Genomic DNA, 21980 nt, shown 5'->3' on the forward strand with positions numbered 1-21980 from the left:
AGCCTCCCTCTCCTCTGTCCTCATTCTTCTAGATCTCTCTGCTGCCTTTGACACTGTGGATCACTCCGTCCTCCTGTCCGCCCTGTCAGCAACGGGCATCTGTGGCACAGCCCTGGACTGGATTGAGTCCTACCTCTTTGGTCGCTCCTTCCAGGTTGCCTGGGCTGGTACGGTATCGACACCTCGGCCCCTTGCCACAGGAGCTCAGTCCTAGGCCCGCTTCTTTTTTCTCTTTACACTCGTTCCCTTGGCCCTGTGATCACTGCACATAGGCTATCCTACCACTGCTATGCGGATGATACCCAACTCTTCATCTCGTTCCCACCATCTGATACACAGGTTTCTGCCCGTATCTCTGCTTGCCTGAGTGACATCCAGAGCTGGATGGATAACCACCATCTAAAGCTCAACCCAGGCAAGACTGAAATGATATTCATCCCTGCTAATACCTCTCCCCACCTGGATCTCTCCATTTCCCTCGGGGATACCACACTCAAGCCATCACCCAGTGCAAGGAACCTCGGCGTGGTGATGGACAGCAGACTGTCCCTTTCCGAGAACATTGCGGCGGTGACCCGGTCTTGCAGGTTCTTCCTATATAACATACGGAGAATCCGCCCCTTTCTCACCCCCTACTCGACCCAGCTCCTGGTCCAAGCGATGGTTCTGTCCCGCCTGGACTACTGCAATTCCCTCTTGGCTGGCCTCCCAGCGTCCGCCATCAGACCCCTCCAACTCATCCAGAATGCAGCAGCTCGTCTGGTCTTCAACCTTCCCAAATACTCACACGTCACCCCCCTGCTTACTTCCCTCCACTGGCTGCCTGTCATGGCTCGCATCAAATTCAAAACATTGGTGCTAGCCTTCCAAGCAGTTAAGGGTCTTCCCCAGCTTATCTACAAAAAATCATCAGACCCTGCCAGACCTCTTCGTTCAGCCTCCACAGGCCGCTTGGCACCTCCCCCTCTCCGAACCTCCACCTCACGCTCACGACTACTGTCTGTTCTGGCTCCACGGTGGTGGAACGAACTCCCCGTTGAGGTCAGAACTGTACAATCTCTCCCCACCTTCAAGCGCAAACTGAAGACACACCTCTTCAAGCAGCACCTCTCCCCATCCCTCCCTACCTCCCTGTGATCCTTAATTGTTGTCTTTGTGATTTATGTAGTGTTTTGGTATTTTTAGTTGGCTAGGTAAGCAGTATTGGGATAGTTAAGTTTTGTCACTTTTGCTTTGTTGTTTGTTTATTTGTTGTTTAAAAATAAATAAATAAATAAATAAATAAAATTGGCCCTGGTCCTTATCTTTGTTGTACGGGTAGCAATTGAAATTGTACTTCCCTCTAGGGTCTTTCAGCGCACTTAGCCCTGGTTATGGGTATGCACTTTGTTGTACGTCGCTCTGGATAAGAGCGTCTGCCAAATGCCAATAATGTAATGTAATGACGTCAATGGATTTGTTTGGCTTGAATCGCAGCCTGTGTTTTCCAGAAGGTAACGGGCTCAAACCCTTGAACGCAGACTGCTTTATGGGCGGCCACCCATCCAGGTGATCACATGACACTCCAACGAAAATACAGTAACGTTAGCATACAGATATCACGGAACCTACCTTGGCTAGCCTGAGCGATATGAAGGACAACATTTGAGAAGTTTTGCCCAATATTTAGGAAACGGCTACACTGACGGTGACTTTAAAAAACTGAATCAAAATAAGCTCAACTTAAAAAATAACAGCTTGTTAAAATTCAGGGATTGCAATTGCAATTGGAACAAAACCCAGCCTTGCCCGAGGGGGGCTCTGAGGCCGAGTTGGGGAACCACTGGGCTATTACAAAACTAACAGCTAGATCGCACTCAATTTAGCAACAAAAACAATAATTATCCTTACTGCTACAAGGCTAACCGACAGTTACTTTGTTGTGCACGACGTCTGGGAGTGCCCGGATGTAGAGTAAAGTCCCTCCCTCCTCCTCCTTACACACAAACAGAGCCACCACCTCCGCTTACCCTCCCCTCCCTGCAGGTTCGCCGGGGCCACTGCAGTAAAACCGTCATCGGCAAAAGGACAGAGTGAGCAAATCAAACGCGACTCGAGAATAAACTAGTCACATCTAGCTAGCTATCTACCTGTAAGCAAACGGATCCTAGTGTTTGGCTTTAGCTAACTTCCTAGCTACGGACATACCCGTTCACATCCTCTGAGAAGCATTTGGATAACCGACCGGCAAAATGGTAAGGCTTAACTTGTTATGTAGCTAGCAACTAACATTAGCCAGTGGCGAGCTACCTAGTTACGCCTTAGCTAAACAAATCGGTACGCTCATAATCATAACAACAACCAAGCATATGTAGCCTAACGTTAGCTAGCTACGTTTCAGCGAACTAGTTCGCTAGTTAATGACACAACAGAGCAACGTTAAAATGTATTTTGGCAGATCGCATGCTCACTGACGTTAGCTCGACTATGTATCAGTTGTCACAACGACCACATCTGAAGAAGCATGTAGATAATTTCCTTATTTCTATCCCCGCTGCTGGGGAGGCAACTAACTGTTAGCCTAACTATATGTGAGCTCCAGATATGGTTAGCTCGCTAACATTTGGCAAGTTTAGCCTAGCTAGCTATACAATTTAAGGCGAAGTGTTGGTATATGGTGTATGGTCCGTCTAATAAGCTGGCTAGTCAACCTAGCTAGCCTAACGCAGATTAACTCATTTTCAGATGGACTAGCTAGCCCCGTAAACTAACGGTAGCTGAGCAAAATCTAGCCAGTTAGCTATCTATCTAATCAAGTTAGCTAATGCAAATTTTGCTTCGGTATCCAATGGCGCAAGCTATGAATGTTTACGAAAAGCTAGCCTACGTTAGGTAACGTAACGCGGAACAAATGGGCCATTGCATTAATTGCTAGAGACTAACTGGATCTGTAAAGAAGACTAGTTCGTCTATGCTAATGTAAAAGTCGCTTAGGGAACGAAATTAGCTAAGTTGGCTAACGTTAATGTTGGCCAGTCATCCAGCTAGGTAGCGAAGTTAAGCCCACCCTGTGCAGCACTGCTGCAGTCATGTTAAGTTACTGAATATGCGCTAGCTGGCTAGAATATGGGCTACTAACGATAGAAAATCGTAAAATGGCACATCACTGTTGAAGGCAATGGTGCGTTCAGAGTTGTTCGCTGCGATATGTATTGCTAGGTAGCTAGGGTTCGCTGGCAAAGGTAAATGTAATCCACGGGAATTTGTTACAAGCTGTTTGCGAAATTGAGCATAGCGATATGTCGTTTTATTTTCATTTGTCTTTCCAGCTTTAGATATTTCGCGAGGTTGTCATTCAGGGAGAATTTATCGAGTGTCACCACCTCGAGCGCTAACAGGTCAGGTGAACCTGTTGGGGGTTCCTGTTGAGTTTCAGTTATTTATATCTAAAGTTAGCTAACCGTGTTTTACCGTCTGTATCTTGCCTCGGCATCCATCCTTAGCTATTTCCATGTCATTATCGGTTTCTCCACGACGGCAGGGTGGGATCTGACCCGGGTGGAGGGAGAGAGGGGTGGCAGGGTGGGATCTGACCCAGGGGGAGGGGGAGGGGGAGGGGGAGGGAGAGGGGTGGCAGGGTGGGATCTGACCCAGGGGGAGGGAGAGGGGTGGCAGGGTGGGATCTGACCCAGGGGGAGGGAGAGGGGTGGCATTACTTTTTAAAGAGGTGAAGCATAACAAAATGTATTGGACTCCACTGATCACCCTACACCACATTACTAGTCCTAAATACAAGCTTTCTGGCACTTGAAATGTCAAATGTCCAAATTCAGCTCTCAGTATTTTGATTGAGCTGTTTATCTTAATATATAAGTATTGATGGAGTCAGCACGATTGACACCTGTGGGCTGCTGACCTGACCTTACTTAGAGTAATCCCCCTTGTGTTAACACTTAAGCTGCCAGTGTTAAACCAACAGCAAAACAGCAGAGGCACTGCTCTGCGGTGCCCCAGGGTAACATTCTGGGGAACGGGGCTACTCAGATGCTCTTCACACTGTTTAACTCACACTGTTTAACGTTGCATCACGTTGGAATCACTAATCTGGCTTTTTCTTGTAGTCCATATGGCTTTTTCTTGTAGTCCATATGGTTGGCTTGTAGTCCATATGGCTGGCTTGTAGTCCATATGGTTGGCTTTTAGTCCATATGGTTGGCATGTAGTCTATATGGTTGGCGTGTAGTCCATATGGTTGTCTTTTAGTCCATATGGTTGTCTTGTAGTCCATATGGTTGGCTTGTAGTCCATATGGTTGGCTTGGCTTGTAGTCCATATGGTTGGCTTGGCTTGTAGTCCATATGGTTGGCTTGTAGTCCATATGGTTGGCTTGTAGTCCATATGGTTGGCTTGTAGTCCATATGGCTGGCTTGTAGTCCATATGGCTGGCTTGTAGTCCATATGGTTGGCTTGTAGTCCATATGGCTGGCTTGTAGTCCATATGGCTGGCTTGTAGTCCATATGGTTGTCTTGTAGTCCATATGGCTGGCTTGTGTGCCTGTACATGTTCAGATGGAACTGACAGATCTCTTCCTTCTCTCCTCTGCAGGGAAATGAAGCCAGCTATCCCCTGGAAATGTGCTCACATTGTAAGTATTGAGGATTCCTCTTTCAGTGTGTTTGTGTGTGTGCTGTATGTCAACAGCGTTGTGCTAGTAATGCTACAGCACAGTGACCTGAGAGAGATACAGCACAGTGACCTGTGAGAGCCCTACTGAGCTACAGCACAGTGACCTGAGAGAGCTACAGCACAGTGACCTGAGAGAGCTACAGCACAGTGACCTGTGAGAGATACAGCGCAGTGACCTGTGAGAGAGCTGCAGCACAGTGACCTGTGAGAGATATGGCACAGTGACCTGTGAGAGCTACAGCACAGTGACCTGTGAGAGATACAGCACAGTGCCCTGTGAGAGAGCTGCAGCACAGTGACCTGTGAGAGATATGGCACAGTGACCTGTGAGAGCCCTACAGAGATACAACACAGTGACCTGTGAGAGATATGGCACAGTGACCTGTGAGAGATACAGCACAGTGACCTGAGAGATACAGCACAGTGACCTGTGAGAGCCCTACTGAGCTACAGCACAGTGACCTGAGAGAGCTACAGCACAGTGACCTCTGAGAGATACAGCACAGTGACCTGTGAGAGAGCTGCAGCACAGTGGCCTGTGAGAGATACAGCACAGTGACCTGTGAGAGAGCTGCAGCACAGTGGCCTGTGAGAGATACAGCACAGTGACCTGTGAGAGAGCTGCAGCACAGTGACCTGTGAGAGATATGGCACAGTGACCTGTGAGAGCCCTACAGAGCTACAGCACAGTGACCATGATATTGAGTATATCTGGAATTGGGTAGTTGGACAATACTGGTTGGTAGGATAAATTCATTGTTGGCTTTAAAATTAAACTAGTATCTATTTTAGGAGAGAGCCCATATCTTGTGGCTAACATCAGTGATGCGCTACTCTTCCTTTACGACAGAGCGTTTTTTACATACTCCTCAGCTGAGCATTCATGACAAATCCAGCACCCATCCACTTGTAGCCTTCTAGACTTTTGTAGGTGTTTAAAGAATAACCAGAATACATTACATTACATTACATTATTGGCATTTGGCAGACACTCTTGTCCAGAGTGACGTACAGTTGATTAGACTAAGCAGGAGACAATCCTCTCCTGGAGCAATGCAGGGTTAAGGGCCTTGCTCAAGGGCCCAACAGCTATGCGGATCTTATTATGGCTACACCGGGATTAGAACCACCAACCTTGCGTGTCCCAGTCATTTACCTTAACCACTACGCTACAGGCCGCCAGAATACGCCAGAATACGTGATGGTAAAGTTTTATCAGGGAGGCTGGACTAACTGACTAAATCATGTTATTGCAGGTCAGGATCTTTCTCCTTTCAGTTTAAAGCATTGTACAATGGGCATTCTGTCAGAATTCTTTGTTTCTTACACAGAGAACGAGAGCAAAAACACAGGAATTAAATATACTGCGTTCGATGAACACAACATTATTTTTTTAAAGATTAGGAAGGGCTATGACCCAAACAGGAATCACACCAAAATAATTACTCCTGTTTCTTTGAGCCAATTGTCTTCGGTGTCTGACATTTGTATGACTTACCGATCATACTATTTGCACTCAACACTATGACCCAACACATCAATGGAAACGTCACTAGTCCAGTGGTCCTGTTTGGTTTTGATTGTTGCTACCAGTATACTGATATATTAATATCTGGGTGCTTTCCTCCTGTCTCTGGCAGCCTCAGTATGTGCTGGGGGCTGCTTGTGTGTGCTTCAATCAAGCAGGCCAGCATATATCTGCCACCCACACATGTTCTATCTCTCCCTCTCTCTGTCTCTCCATCTCTGCCTCTCAGGCTCTCCCTCCACCAGTCTGTCTTACACACACACACACACACACACACACACACACACACACACACACACACACACACACACACTTGCTGACAAAAGGCAACAAGTATGTGCATTCCCCTCACTCTATACACACTTAAGAACAGTGTGTAGGACACACATTCCCTTCCTGCCATACACACTAAAGCACATTGTGATGTTACTAGTCCACACTAATGCTGTAGGAGTGACACCATGTGCTAAGTGATCTACCTCGTTCACCAAGTCATTGTCTGGGGTCCATGTTAGCACTGTACCTAAACTAGAAAGACATTAGTGCACACATCAATATTTGTTTATTTATCAGTCATATTGTCATTGCAACATTCTTTTTTTTTTTTTTTAATCATTGTTTTTTTATTGCATTTTCTTGAACACATTCAAAACAATACAACGGAAAATCCCTCAACCCACCCAAATCCTGGGGGGACGGGGGCGGGCTACTCCGCCATTAGGGGCAGAATCAATGAACAGCATCCGGGCATGGTCCCAGAGAGGCTGCCAGATCCTATCAAACTTGGGGCCAGAGGTTCCAGAGAAATGTTTTAAAAAATTTCATAAAATTAAGAGTATCTTTGACCCATTGAGAATGGGATGGGGGATAGGGGCCCTTCCAACCCATCAGGATGGCCTGCCTAGCTGGCAGTGTAAGGAAGGCCACAAAGCCAACGAAGTGGGAAGAGAGAGAGTGGCCCGTGGGCAATAAGCCAATCAGAGGTGAAGGGCGAATGTCGACCGAGGTAATGGTTGAGATTGAGTCAAAAACAGATTTCCATAATTGAGAAAGTGAGGGGCAGGTACCAGTGTACGAGCGAGTTTGCTCCTAGACCAGTGGACTCTGTGAACCACTCTACACTGTGAAACACCATGACGAGCACAGATAGATGACGTGTGAACACGTTTCAAAACTGACTGCCGTACCTCTGATGTGATCTCAACACCGAGATCCTTGGCCCAAGCAGCCCGTGTTGTAAAGGGCGGGGTTACGTGTTGGTCAACGCATATACAATATACAATGTATATTCAACAACTTTTCCACACATAGTGTGTTTTCGTCATATCGTGCAGCCCTAGCTTACACACTTACATTAGCCTGCACACTTACTACAGTGCAGGCTGCGTTTTGGGCTACATTTGTAGGTTGTTTATCCTTTAGGTTGTTTATTCAATTTTTTATTCATTCACTGCTTGCATATACCGAAGCAAGCAGAATCTCGTGGCGGAACGAGGTTATGGTAGGAGGGCAGCCATTATTTGGGCAGTGGGAAACCCCTGTGCATTGTGTGGGATGCAGCCTCTGCGCAAAACCATTTAGGAGGAATGTAGCACTCTGAATGCCATGTCATGTTAAGGGCAGGAATGATTTATGGATGGGTATGATCGAACGGTTGCAACTGGTGCTGTGAATCCCTTTTTTCCGTTTTAATGTCTTATCCAGAGCGACATACAGCAAAGTGCAAAGTGCATTCCCATAAACAGGGACAAGTGCGCTAAAAGACCCTACAGGGAAGTACAATTTCAACTGCTACCTGCACAACGAAGATAAGGACCAGGGCCTATTTGATCATCATCATAAAAAAACCTTTTTTAATTTTTTTACCGTACAAATTGAAAGGTACACAGAGGCCCACACTCCTATAATTAATCAAGCAACAGTTAACTATTTATTTGTTTTCATTTCGAAGGCACCTAAATATAATAAAATAAGTAGTTAACTCTTGCTTGATTAATTATTGTAGTGCGGTCGTCTTAATTAGAATTTTTTTCTTCCCATTTGGCCATTGCTTTTACAGCATGTACCAAGGCTGTTTATTCCTTCCTGTTCTAGGTGATACATGCGTGACAATAACGTTGCTGATGTTTTATACCAAAGGATTATTCAGCAATGTCAATAAAACTACATTCTCTGAATTGTACATAATGAACCATGTACCTTTATCAAAGCACCATTTTTCAGGTCAGAAAGTGGATATTACACAACTATAATCTATTCCCGTTAGTCATAAAAATACCCAGAAATCAGCACTGAATACCCCCATCAACAACCGTGTGTGCTACTTGTCCGCCACACACTTAATCATTCGTCCTTTTTTCTGATTAGTCATCAAACGAGAGCATTCTCTCTCTCTCTCTCTCTCTCTCTCTCTCTCTCTCTCTCTCTCTCTCTCTCTCTCTCTCTCTCTCTCTCTCTCTCTCTCTCTCTCTCTCTCTCTCTCTCTCTCTCTCTCTCTCTCTCTCTCTCTCTCTCTCTCTCTCTCTCTCTCTCTCTCTGGGCTTTGTAAAGATTAGTTTGTAGATCTCAGAGGGGAGCTGATTAGTGCTGCTGAAGGTGTCGGGGGCGGGACGGGTGGGTCGTGTGACGCAGTGAGTGGGCTCAGTAACTCGGTATGTGAGTGGCAGCTCAGTGCAGTGTTGGGGATGGACATGGCTGCTGGCTCTCACAGGGCACAGGGTAGGCTTTCCTCTGGGCAAGTTCACCCACGATCAGAGCGGTTCATCCGTCTTCAACCACAGCCTGTCCTCCTTCCCTCTTTTTAAGATGGTGGTTGACCATGAAATTAACCATTGCTGTTATCCTAACCCAGCCATTATCTCTCTCTCCCCCCCCCCCCCTCTCTCTCTCTCTCTCTCTCTCTGTATGTATGTATCTATTTATTTATCTGTCGATCTATCTATCTATTTATCTTTATTCCAGTTGATGCGGATGAAATAAAGAGGCTAGGGAAGAGATTTAAGAAACTTGACCTGGATAATTCCGGGTCCTTGAGTGTGGAGGAATTCATGTCTTTACCTGAATTACAACAGAACCCCCTGGTACAGCGAGTTATTGATATATTTGACACGGATGGCAATGGGGAAGTCGACTTCAAAGGTAAGTGACCAAGCACAGTTTATTTTATTTTATTATTTTATTTCATTTTCATATTATCTGTGAGCTACAGGGTTATAGAAATCAGGTTTCATATTTTCTGTTTCCTTTGCTGAACATTTCTGCAATTCAGAATATACAGTGTGCATTATTTTTCACAAAGATTTCTTTGTAGCTACAATTAGAACAGCGCATCCATGCCCATTACTGCATTCTTCTGCTTCGCTCATTACTTTAGTGGGTGTGTTTAGTCATTGCGTTGGGGGGCTGACTGGCTCAGGACTGCAGCATAGCTGAGCTGTTGCTCTGGGCCTGTGGATGGGGCTCTGGGGAGCTCCGGGCCTGTGAATGGGGCTCTGGGCCTGTGGATGGGGCTCTGGGGAGCTCCGGGCCTGTGAATGGGGCTCTGGGCCTGTGGATGGGGCTCTGGGGAGCTCCGGGCCTGTGGATGGGGCTCTGGGCCTGTGGATGGGGCTCTGGGGAGCTCTGGGCCTGTGGATGGGGCTCTGGGCCTGTGGATGGGGCTCTGGGCCTGTGGATGAGGCTCTGGGCCTGTGGATGAGGCTCTGGGCCTGTGGATGAGGCTCTGGGGAGCTCTGGGCCTGTGGATGAGGCTCTGGGCCTGTGGATGAGGCTCTGGGCCTGTGGGTGGGGCTCTGGGCCTGTGGATGAGGCTCTGGGCCTGTGGATGAGGCTCTGGGCCTGTGGATGAGGCTCTGGGGAGCTCTGGGCCTGTGGGTGGGGCTCTGGGGAGCTCTGGGCCTGTGGGTGGGGCTCTGGGCCTGTGGATGGGGCTCTGGGCCTGTGGATGGGGCTCTGGGGAGCTCTGGGCCTGTGGGTGGGGCTCTGGGGAGCTCTGGGCCTGTGGATGGGGCTCTGGGCCTGTGGATGGGGCTCTGGGCCTGTGGATGAGGAGCCTGGGGGGTTGGGCTGGGCGGGGCGCTGATAGGCAGCAGGTGCCCACACGCTGCTGTGCTGGTGAGGTGGGGTTGGGCTGGGCGGGGCGCTGATAGGCAGCTGGTGCCCACACGCTGCTGTGCTGGTGAGGTGGGGTTGGGCTGGGCGGGGCGCTGATTGGCAGCAGGTGCCCACACGCTGCTGTGCTGGTGAGGTGGGGTTGGGCTGGGCGGGGCGGGACGCTGATAGGCAGCAGGTGCCCACACGCTGCTGTGCTGGTGAGGTTGGGCGCTGATAGGCAGCAGGTGCCCACACGCTGCTGTGCTGGTGAGGTGGGGTTGGGCTGGGCGGGGCGGGATGCTGATAGGCAGCAGGTGCCCACACGCTGCTGTGCTGGTGAGGTTGGGCGCTGATAGGCAGCAGGTGCCCACACGCTGCTGTGCTGGTGAGGTGGGGTTGGGCTGGGCGGGGCGGGATGCTGATAGGCAGCAGGTGCCCACACGCTGCTGTGCTGGTGAGGTTGGGCGCTGATAGGCAGCAGGTGCCCACACGCTGCTGTGCTGGTGAGGTGGGGTTGGGCTGGGCGGGGCGCTGATAGGCAGCAGGTGCCCACACGCTGCTGTGCTGGTGAGGTGGGGTTGGGCTGGGCGGGGCGGGACGCTGATAGGCAGCAGGTGCCCACACACTGCTGTACTGGTGAGGTGGGGTTGAGAGCGGGGGAGCCTCCTGCGGTGCTGGTTGTGCTCATTACTTTACTAGTCATCAATTTGCCTTAATTGAAGTGCTGCAATAATTTGAATCCCTGATTTGTTGGGAAAGTGGAGGAAAGACCTGAGATTGGCTACAGTAATGAAATGGTGAACAATAAATATTACATTACATTACATTATTGGCATTTAGCAGACACTCTTATCCAGAGCGACGTACAACAAAGTGCATACCCATAACCAGGGATAAGTTCGCTGAAGGACCCTAGAGCGAAGTACAATTTCAACTGCTACCTGTACAACAAAGATAAGGACGAGGGCCAATTTCTTTTTTTTTTTTTTTTGAACAAAGAAACAAACAAACAGAGCAAAAGTGACCAAAGTTGACTATCCAAACACTGCTTACCTAGCCAACTTAAAATACCGATACACAAAGTAAATCACAAAGACAACAATTAAGGTTCACAGGGAGGTAGGGAGGGATGGGGAGAGGTGCTGCTTGAAGAGGTGTGTCGTCAGCTTGCGCTTGAAGGTGGGGAGAGATTCTACAGTTCTGACCTCAACGGGGAGTTCGTTCCACCACCGTGGAGCCAGAACAGACAGTAGTCGTGAGCGTGAGGTGGAGGTTCGGAGAGGGGGAGGTGCCAAGCGGCCTGTGGAGGCTGAACGAAGAGGTCTGGCAGGGGTGTAGGGTCTGATGATTTTTTTGTAGATAAGCTGGGGAAGACCCTTTAACTGCTTGGAAGGCTAGCACCAATGTTTTGAATTTGATGCAAGCCATGACAGGCAGCCAGTGGAGGGAAGTAAGCAGGGGGGTGACGTGTGAGTATTTGGGAAGGTTGAAGACCAGACGAGCTGCTGCATTCTGGATGAGTTGGAGGGGTCTGATGGCGGACGCTGGGAGGCCAGCCAAGAGGGAATTGCAGTAGTCCAGGCGGGACAGAACCATCGCTTGGACCAGGAGCTGGGTCGAGTAGGGGGTGAGAAAGGGGCGGATTCTCCGTATGTTGTATAGGAAGAACCTGCAAGACCGGGTCACCGCCGCAATGTTCTCGGAAAGGGACAGTCTGCTGTCCATCACCACGCCGAGGTTCCTTGCACTGGGTGACAGCGTGAGTGTGGTATCCCCGAGGGAAATGGAGAGATCCAGATGGGGAGAGGTATTAGCAGGGACGAATATCATTTCAGTCTTGCCTGGGTTGAGCTTTAGATGGTGGTTGTCCATCCAGCTCTGGATGTCCCTCAGGCAAGCAGAGGTACGGGCTGAAACCTGCGTATCAGACGTATCAGATAATAGTGAAGCCACACAAATTTTGACCAGAGCAGCACCTGCTTTCAAGGGGCTCAATGTTTCAGAATGTTAAGCTCATTTGTATTGATCAAGCTCTTGTGATTTTGTGGCTTGTGGGGAAACGCAGGCCCAGAATGGCTTAGTGTTTCTTCAAAGCACTGCTCACATTTCATGATTTACATCCAGATCAAGATGAACATTAAAAAAGGTTTGTACTTTGGCCAAGTTTTCTGTGTGGCAGAGCACGGTTCCAGTTTACTTGGTAATTATGAGGTGAGGGCCAAACCCAGCTCGATATCAGCTTTCATCTTAGTCCTGGGTCTGCAAATTAGCCCATCGTGTACCTGTTAGCCTGAGCCTATCGCAGACTGTATTCCTGTTAGTTTGAGCCTATCACAGACCGTGTTCTCGTTAGCCTGAGCCTATCACAGACTGTGTTCCCTTTAGCCTGAGCCTATCACAGACCGTGCTCCCCTTAGCCTGAGCCTATCACAGACTGTGTTCCCATTAGTTTGAGCCTATCACAGACTGTGTTCCCTTTAGCCTGAGCCTATCACAGACCATGCTCCCCTTAGCCTGAGCCTATCACAGACCATGCTCCCCTTAGCCTGAGCCTATGACAGCCTGATTGGTCTTCCTTAGCGCTCACTTTGTGGAAGGGTCTGCACACAAATGGCCTGTTCTGTTCTCTCCTCCTTCTCCTTGGCTACAGTGCACAGGGGGTTACCAGTAATATTCTCTTCCAAATCTCTGGAAATCGGCTCAAATACATTATTCTGTTCCATGACTGATTTTACATTTTACCATCCATCTCCAATTCCTAATATTAGGGCAGGGCTTGCACTTAAGTGTTCTTCTGATTTTCCAATCATTGCCATCTAAGAAAAAAAGTATTGTAGACACAAGATTCAATACTTTCCTAATTTTTGGGACAAAGGCATTTTTCTTGATTTTGCTCTGTATTTTACAATTTTAGATTTGTAATGTGGTTAGCAAGTTCATATAGCAAGTGCATTTTAATAAAATGATTAATTAAATAAAATTAGGTGAAATATAAAAGAGTTCAGTAGAACTTAAATATGTTTGATCATATTTGGTGCCGAGTGCAGCCATCTTCAGCTCCTGGTTGTTTCAGGGGCTAGTTGGCTTAAGTTTTCTCTTTAGCATATGAAAGGCATGCTCAATTGGATTCAGATCAGACTTGCCAAGTCAATAATCGTATGGAAAAATTCCTTTGTTGCTTCAGCAGTATGTTTGGGATCATTGTCTTGCTGTAGGATGCAGCGTCCTCCGATGATTTTGAGCAGATAAGATGTTTCTGTGCAGTTAAGAATTAATTTAGCTGTTGCAGTAAACAGTTGTGTTACATTACATTACATTACATTATTGGCATTTGGCAGATGCTCTTATCCAGAGCGACGTACAGTTGATTAGACTAAGCAGGAGGCAATCCCCCCTGGAGCAATGCAGGGTTAAGGGCCTTGCTCAAGGGCCCTTAATAGTTCAAGTAAATAGCAGTGCGTTAGAAAGTGAATAAAATGCACAAATTTCTTAATAGCTTTTAGTTCAATATTTCAAATGTAGTGGAAGCATTACACATTCAATTCCAAATCAAAGCATTAGCTAATTTTATCAAGTCTGCATTATTATTTTATAGGAAGCAAATATTAATCTGTTAAAAAAAATGGCAGTGTCAACATTTTTCTCTTCAAACTCTCTTTCTGTATAAACTGAATACATTTTTCAAGATTTAACTTCAAATTAACTTTAAATTACTGAACTAATATTTAGTTGCATAACCATTGTTTTTGATAACTGCTGCGCATCTGCGTTGCATCGAGTCAACCAACATCTGACACCTAGAAACAGGTATTTCAGCCCAGGATGAGTTCCTGTGAATTTTTATGTTTTGCCTCAGAAACTGCATTTTTAATGTCACCCCACAAGTTTTCAGTGCGGTTGAGGTTGGGGGATTGTGCTGGCCACTCCATTACCTCAATCCTTTTTGTCTGGAACCAAGATATTGCTTGCTTACTTGTGTGTTTGCGGTCGTTGTCTTGTTGAAACACCCATTTCACAGGCATTTCCTCTTCGGCATATGGCAACATAATTTTGTATTTTGATGTTTTCAATCTGATCCATGGTCCCTAGTATATGAACCCAACACTGTAGTATGAAAAACATTCCCATACCATGATTTTTGCGCCACCATGCTTCACTGTCTTCACAGTATACTGTGGCTTGAATTCAGGACCCGGGGGTCGTCTGACGTACTGTCGAGGACCACTAGACCCCGGAAAGAACATCATTACTCTCATCAGTCCACAGACTGTTACGCCATTTTTCTTTGGGCCAATCGATGTGTTCCATGGCAAATTTTAACTGATTCTGCACATGCCGTTTTTTCAACAATGGTGCTTTATGCTTCGATCAAACGTCTTCTGACAGTAACAGCACAGGTAATTGTAGATCATCTTTGATCTTTCTGGAGCTGATGAATGGCTGAATATTTGCCATTCTGACTATTCTTCAATCCGTTTTAACACTAGTTGCTCAATTTTCTTATGCTTGTTTCCATTTTAAAGCATTTAAGATCATTTTAGCTGACCATCCTATAATTTGCTACACTTATTTATACATTTTCCCCTCTCCTATTTAATTAAATGATGTTCCTCTGAACAATGTTTGGCCCATTTTACTTAACAATTCAGAAGGAAATATATTTTATAACAATGTGTGAAACATTTGCTTCCCTTCCTCCTTAATAAAGGACAATTAATGACACCTGTTTCTTCACAGAATTAATGAATTCTGTAATTAAACTCCACACTACTATTATTTTGAACACGCCCCTTTCAATGTAAATTACTCAGAGAATCTGCACTTTAACCACATGTGAATTGTTTGACTACAAATGTAAAATGGATGTCATGGAGGGCTATATATGATGCATGATGAACATTCGGCTCTTAATCATGAGCCTCCTTTCTTTTCTGCAGAGTTTATTGAGGGCGTCTCGCAGTTCAGTGTGAAAGGTGACAAGGAGCAGAAACTGCGATGTAAGTCCTGGTGCACTAGTGAGGAACTGTGCACTTTTACAACATCCCAACACACCTTCATCACACACTTTCTGCTGACAATAGGCTAAATCAGCACTACTTAACTCCTGCAGTCCGCATTGTCTGCATGCATTTGCTTCAACAGTGCGCTACACCAACTGATTTCACGAATTATTTTACCTGCTTGGTTCAAATAAGCTAATTTCTGAAAGCAGGTGTAGCGCACGATAGGAGCAGGACCTGGAGTTGAGTAGCGCTGGGCTAAATTAATCACCCATAGAGTCTGATAAGTATGAGTGGTTATAGTATGATAACCATGTCCAAAAAAACGGCATCACAGTATTATGCTGCCAATTACAAGACACGCAATCAGGTGGTGAAAATTGAAAGAGATGTTTTATACTGTACTAACACTATGTGTTGTTAGGGCTGTGATGATTACCGTTACAGTGCCCTTACACTTGTTAACACAAGGTTTTGTGAACACAGGAAATCATTTTGTAAGCAAGTGGTGCTCATCAGCTTGTTAGATTGTGGGACAATTACATTGTGCAGCAAGTCAATAGCTGTTTTCAAACATGTGTACCAAGGAATCTGGCAATGAATCTGGTGCATTGTCAGCTTAATTGTTGTTTATCTAGTTGTTTGCTTGAGTAAAACTTGAGTAGAGTGAAAATGCATGGTTTAGAAATAATTTCTCAATGCTCCCCATTCCAGAGAGAGGCCAGTAATCTCTGCTCTGCTCCACTCCCCACCCCAGTTGCCTTCCGGATTTACGACATGGACAAAGACGGTTACATCTCTAACGGGGAGCTGTTCCAGGTGCTGAAGATGATGGTGGGGAACAACCTGAAGGACACCCAGCTCCAGCAGATCGTCGACAAAACCATCATCAACGCCGACAAGGACGGCGACGGGAGGATATCCTTTGAAGAATTCTGCGCAGTATGTAAAAAAACGCCACACATTCTAAAGGGTTAGGGTGGATTGGATCCTGCTGGCAGTAAGATGGAGGGCCTTTTGGATACTTCCTCCGACAAACACCAAGTGTTCAGTAATATTCAGACGGGTGAAGGAAAAACCAACATAAGGAGCCAATTTCACAGACACAGATACATGTAGAAAGGATATTCTCCATACAAAACTTTATTCCACGACTAGGCTTAATCTGTGTAAGGGAAACTGGCCCAAAGTGTTTTAGTCAGGTTTGATCTGTGTGTGCAGAACTGGCCCAAAGTGTTTGTCAGGCTTAATCTGTGTAGGGGGAACTGGCCCAAAGTGTCTTAGTCAGGCTTCATCTGTGTGTGCGGAACTGGCCCAAAGTGAGATCTGGTGACTGTGAAGGCCATGGCATATCATTCACATAATTTTCATGCTCATCAAGCCATTCAGTGACCCCTCATACCCTGTGAACAAAGGCATTGTCATCATGGAATAGACCACTCTCATCAGGATAGAAATGTTTCATCATAGGATAAAGGACATCACTCAGAATAACTTTGTATTGATTTGCAGTGACCGTCCCTCTAAGGGGGGATTTCCCAAAACGTAGCAGGAAAATCCCCCCCCCCCTCCCCCAGCATAGCAGAGCCACAGGGGTCAGGCATTCAGGCCTGTGCTGTTCGTTTGGTGTACACCACACATGCACTCGCCCACTTGTCGAGAATATGGCGAATGTCTCATCTGACCATATAATTATTTTCCACATCTCTGTAGACCTATGGTTGCCTATGGTTTTTGCACCACAGAACTGTCTTTGTAATGAGGGCAACCCAATTATAATATCCCTCAATATGTACAGTACCAGTTAAAAGTTTGGACACACCTTGCCCTTTTCTGCTTTTTCTGATTGATGACAAACAGAGGAAATAAGACATCAAACAAGTTCCATGTGAATTCACATACTACATCAAACAGTTTACATGTGAATTCACACACCTCAGACCCTTGATGACTAAAAACCATTTAATCCACAAATGTGTTCCATACTCTATCAGCCCAAAAGTCCAAACCCCCAATTCTCATAGAGATCCAATTAAATGCAAAGTGGTTTTAGTATCGCTTGAGATTTGGTGATGTTGATAGATTTCATGGCATACAAATATATGCAACTAACTAAACTAAATGCATGACTAAATTTACTTTATTAATTTGCTAATTTGTCTCAAACATTGAAATGTATAAAAAGTGTTGGAATTGGTACATGGTAAAAATGTATAAATGTATAAAAATACTCTTTAATAAAAACTGAGAATCTTCGTATTGACCACATGTGAATTGTTTGATGAAACAGAAAATAAAACATTAATCCGACAAAAAAGGCTCCAAAATGTGTACAAACTTTTGACTGGCACTGTAGTTGTCGACAGACTGTTCTTGCTCAAAGTCACTTAGATTTTTTTCTCTTGCCATCTTGATCCTGATCGAGGTGAACTGGGCCTGCTCAGCATTTTTTTTACATGCCACAGAGCATGATGGGATGTTAAGTGCTTAATTCTGTTATGCAATACACCAGTATGCAAGCATTTGCATTCGTTTTTCCATCTGTAGGTCACAGTTCTCTGTTCTCTAAGACAACCAGCAGTAGGATTTGGGGGTTTTACATTGAGGGAGGTAAGGAGACACAGTCCCTCATGACTGCTCCCATAAAGGAGTGGCAGGGCTGTGCTGTCCATCCATCCATCATCACCTGCTTATCCGGAGTCGGGTCGCGGTGGCAGTAGGCAAAGCCGGGTATTCTAGGCGTCCCTCTCCCCGGCAACGCATTCTAGCTCCTCCTGGGGGATCCCGAGGCGTTCCCTGGCCAGGAGAGATATATAATCTCTCCAGCGGGCTCTGGGTCTCCCTCGGGGTCTCCGCCCAGTTGGACGAGCCCGGAAAACCTCCAAAGGGAGGCGCCCGGGAGGCATCCTGATCAGATGCCCGAACCACCTCAATTGGCTCCTTTCGACGCGAAGGAGCAGCGGCTCTACTCCGAGCTCCCTCCGGATGTCCGAGCTCCTCACCCTATCTCTAAGGCTGAGCCCGGCCACCCTACGGAGGAAGCTCATTTCGGCCACTTGTATACGCGATCTTGTTCTTTCGGTCACTACCCAAAGCTCGTGACCATAGGTGAGAACGTAGATCGACCAGTAAATCGAGAGCTTCGCCTTCCGGCTCAGCTCCCTCTTCACCACAACGGTCCGGTGCAACGCCCGCATTACTGCTGACGCGGCACCGATCCGCCTGTCGATCTCACACTGCCTTCTACTCTCACTCATGAGCAAGACCCCGAGATACTTGAACTCCTTCACTTGGGGCAAAGACTCGTTCCCAACCCGGAGGGAGCAATCCACCGTTTTCCGGCAGAGAAAGTGCAAACCGCTCCAGTGCGTGCTGAAGGTCACGGTCCGATGAAGCCAGCAGAACCACATCATCCGCAAAAAGCAGAGATGCGATTCTGAGGTCACCAAACCGGACACTCTCCTCACCTCGGCTGCGCCTTGAGATCCTGTCCATGAATACCACAAACAGGACCGGTGACAAGGGGCAACCTTGGCCGAGTCCAACACCCACAGGAAACGTGCTTGACTTTGTGCCGAGAATGCGGACACAGCTCTCACTTTGGTTATACAGGGACCTGATGTCTCGTAAAAACGGCCCCGGTACCCCATACTCCCGCAGTACACCCCACAGGGTTCCCCGGGGGACACGGTCGAAAGCCTTCTCCAAGTCCACAAAGCACATGTGGACTGGATGGGCAAACTGGATGGGCTGCGATGTGCCCATGATAATTCATGATAATTCCCTGCATTTATACAGTGCTATTCTCAGACACAAAGTGCGTTACAGTGATGAGGGGGAAACTCACCTCAGCCACCACCACCTGGGTGATGTAACGGCAGCCATTTTGCGGCAGAATTCTCACCACACATCATCTGAAGTGGAGAGGGAGCGAACGATTAGATCAGGGGATTAGGAGGCAGATTGAAAGCCAGTTTGGGAATTTAGCCAAGACACCGGGGAACCCCCTACTCTTTGCGATGAGTGTCATGGGAACCTTAATGACCACAGTGAGTCAGGTTGTTATAACATCTAGTCCAATGTTTATCCTGCAGTATGAGGCAGTGACAGGGTTTCCAACATTAGATCCGTCCAACCTGAGCCAAGACTATGAGACGGTGCTATTGAAGCATGGTCGCACGCAAACAGGCCTCAGCAATATCGCATCCACAGATAGAACAACTAGACTTACAGATACCATAATGCCAAAAATGGCAGCCCCTGTGCTGTGGGAATAAGGGGGTGGTACACCCAAAAATGTAAATTCATCACAGATATTTTTAGCAATTAATTTACTGCATATATAACTAGGATTCCCAGGCTGCGTATTTGGTGTTACGCAGTTGGTCGTAGTTAACACTCACCCTGGGGGTATTTCACAACGCTGTTTTACCTGAGTAAGCCAGACTGCGGAGTAAAACCCAAAACAGCTATTTTTACTTTTAGTTTATATACACAGTTGTTTGTTCAATGGATGTTTAAAAATGGTGTAACATTGGATTGACTTTCGGTGTTAACGTTCTCCCACCAGGTCGTAGGCGGCCTAGATATTCACAAGAAGATGGTGGTGGACGTGTGAGCGGTCTGAAGCACATCGCACCGCTCGCTTTCTTCTCCATCTCTGAAGACCTGCTCAAGACGTCCAGCAAATGCTCTGTGTTCTCTCTGTGAAGCCACTTTTCTGTCCAACATGAGCCTCGTTAAACCAGCCCAAGTGTTATTGAACTTGGGTCCTTTCAATGACTTGGTGTAGCACTTTAAAAGCCTGAAGGACAGCTACTCTTCCAGCCTGAAGGACAGCTACTCTTCATGAAAGAGCATCTCAGTTAGGTGGAGCAAAGAAAGAGGGTTGGCTTGTGTTTTGTCCCTCTTTTTTAATCTCGTCTTTAAGGAGGTATATCTATAGCTTCCAAAAGGGGAAATGTGTAGTTAGCTAAAGTGCATCTTAAGATACTTGATGTAATTGCAACACAAAAGTAGATTATGAAGTGCCAAGCAGAACATAATGATCAACCAGTTGAACACAAGGTCATTATCTACCGTCTTTTTAAGTTTAGGAGAACTGGTTAGAGGTATATGAAGCTTTGTGTGATTAAGATGTGATTTCTTTCCAAGTATAAGGCTTTTTTTTTTTTACACACATTTTAATATGAAACTGGTTTGAATTGAACATTTTAGCTTTCAATTACGCTTTCAATCAACACAACTAAATACTGTTGGATTTTTTGTAACAAGATTGTTTTATTTATATGTTTATATTTTTGGAGAGTTCATCTCCTATTTGTTTTGCTTTCTCAAATACAGTAGAGTAGAAATAGATGCCAAGAAAGTGACATGTTTTTGAATATGAACTTGTGGTTTAATTTAATGGTCTTTGTGTTACCCAGGTAGGGGCGGTTTGTGTCCATCAGACTGTTCCCAGCACTACTTATTAAATACTCCTATTAAAATAAGTTGGAACATTTAAATGAATTTGTATCTTATTACCTTTTAAACAGCAGTTCATACAAGTGTCATCGACTATGCTGACTCAAGATACAAAATATAACCCTAATGGTGGACTTAAGTGACTATGGGACACGTGTGGAAATGTACATACAACTGCAGGCAGCATTTTTTTTTTTTTTAACCAATGTATGTATATTAGATGAAGGGATACATTTTGGCCTTTTACAATTTTAAACAAGGAAAACTTTACTTAAGCTAAATGTGTACCTTCCTAGTTATTTTACTGTGCCCTGTATTTGAAGTTTCATTTTCAACTTTAGTGAAAAAACAGTTGCTCTTAAAATGTCATTAACATTTCAGCATGATGTTCAAATTGGAATACACTTTTGAGTTTGAGCATGTGTTACCCAGTTATATCTACAGTAGCATTTTCAGGTTTTGTGTATTTTGAGAAAGAAAATGGGGCCATTTTCAACAACATTTTTGGTTTTGAAATGTGGTCTCTTCATTGTGCTGGACTGCTTGTTGACCCAGGCAGGAATCTGGTGGGAAGCTGGCACACCTTCCTGTCCTGGACGTCCTGGAGCGGAGTGCTGCATGTCCGAGGGGCCTGGGACCCCCGCCCTTGCATGACATGGTTATAACCCTAACCCTTTTGCATGTAGATCCACTTTTTAAATATTCCTCGTTTACATATAAACTGTAATGTTAATATATTAAAGAATCACGGATGGAGAATTGATATGGATGTTGCCAAACGTTGGTAAATGTTAACATGGTCATTGCTAATTATTGAACTCCACTACATGTTAAAGAAACAATGTTCTGGCTCAGTGCATTGCTTGACTTGTGGCAGTTTCCTGTCTGTTCCAGTGTCAACTGCCACATGCTCTGCTTCAAGGGGGAAAACACTTGTGATGTTTCTTTAAAAAAAACAAAAAAAATAAATAAATTTTTATAGTTACTCTTCTGTGTAGTGGGTGTGTAGACTAGGCTCTAGTTCTTTAGTTCGACCATTACGTCTGAAGGACTCTGAAGGGTTTTTGCTTTTGTGGGGAATGGTTCAAAATGGAGGTTAGTTGGTTGCTTTTCCGTCTGCATGCTGCATCATGTGCTGTGTGCTATTGGAACACTGATACTGTATGACATGAGGATGTGAATAAACCATGTGAAACCTGTTACTGAAGCCGACTTTACTGTGTGCAGC

General features: G+C 45.9%; 1 protein-coding gene across 1 annotated transcript; it reads left to right on the forward strand.

Annotated features, from left to right (window-relative positions):
- Window positions 1-1826: 1826 nt before the first annotated feature.
- On the forward strand, window positions 1827-21951 carry LOC133117879 (calcineurin subunit B type 1). Its single transcript, XM_061227363.1, has 6 exons — window positions 1827-2234; window positions 4586-4625; window positions 9156-9332; window positions 15224-15283; window positions 16044-16228; window positions 19857-21951. The coding sequence occupies exons 1-6, from the start codon at window positions 2232-2234 to the stop codon at window positions 19902-19904; spliced, it is 513 nt and encodes a 170-aa protein (XP_061083347.1). The 5' UTR covers window positions 1827-2231; the 3' UTR covers window positions 19905-21951.
- The last annotated feature ends 29 nt before the right edge of the window (window positions 21952-21980 follow it).

This window comes from Conger conger, chromosome 18 (assembly GCF_963514075.1).
Source record: "Conger conger chromosome 18, fConCon1.1, whole genome shotgun sequence".
NCBI classification, from domain to species: Eukaryota; Metazoa; Chordata; class Actinopteri; order Anguilliformes; family Congridae; genus Conger; species Conger conger.

What these genes read in the sequence shown, in the direction of transcription:
- LOC133117879 (XM_061227363.1), top strand. An exon ending in CCTGGAAATGTGCTCACATT is followed by an intron (nt 4,626 to 9,155) that starts GTAAGTATTGAG and finishes TCTTTATTCCAG; the next exon opens with TTGATGCGGATGAAATAAAG. An exon ending in CCTTTGAAGAATTCTGCGCA is followed by an intron (nt 16,229 to 19,856) that starts GTATGTAAAAAA and finishes TTCTCCCACCAG; the next exon opens with GTCGTAGGCGGCCTAGATAT.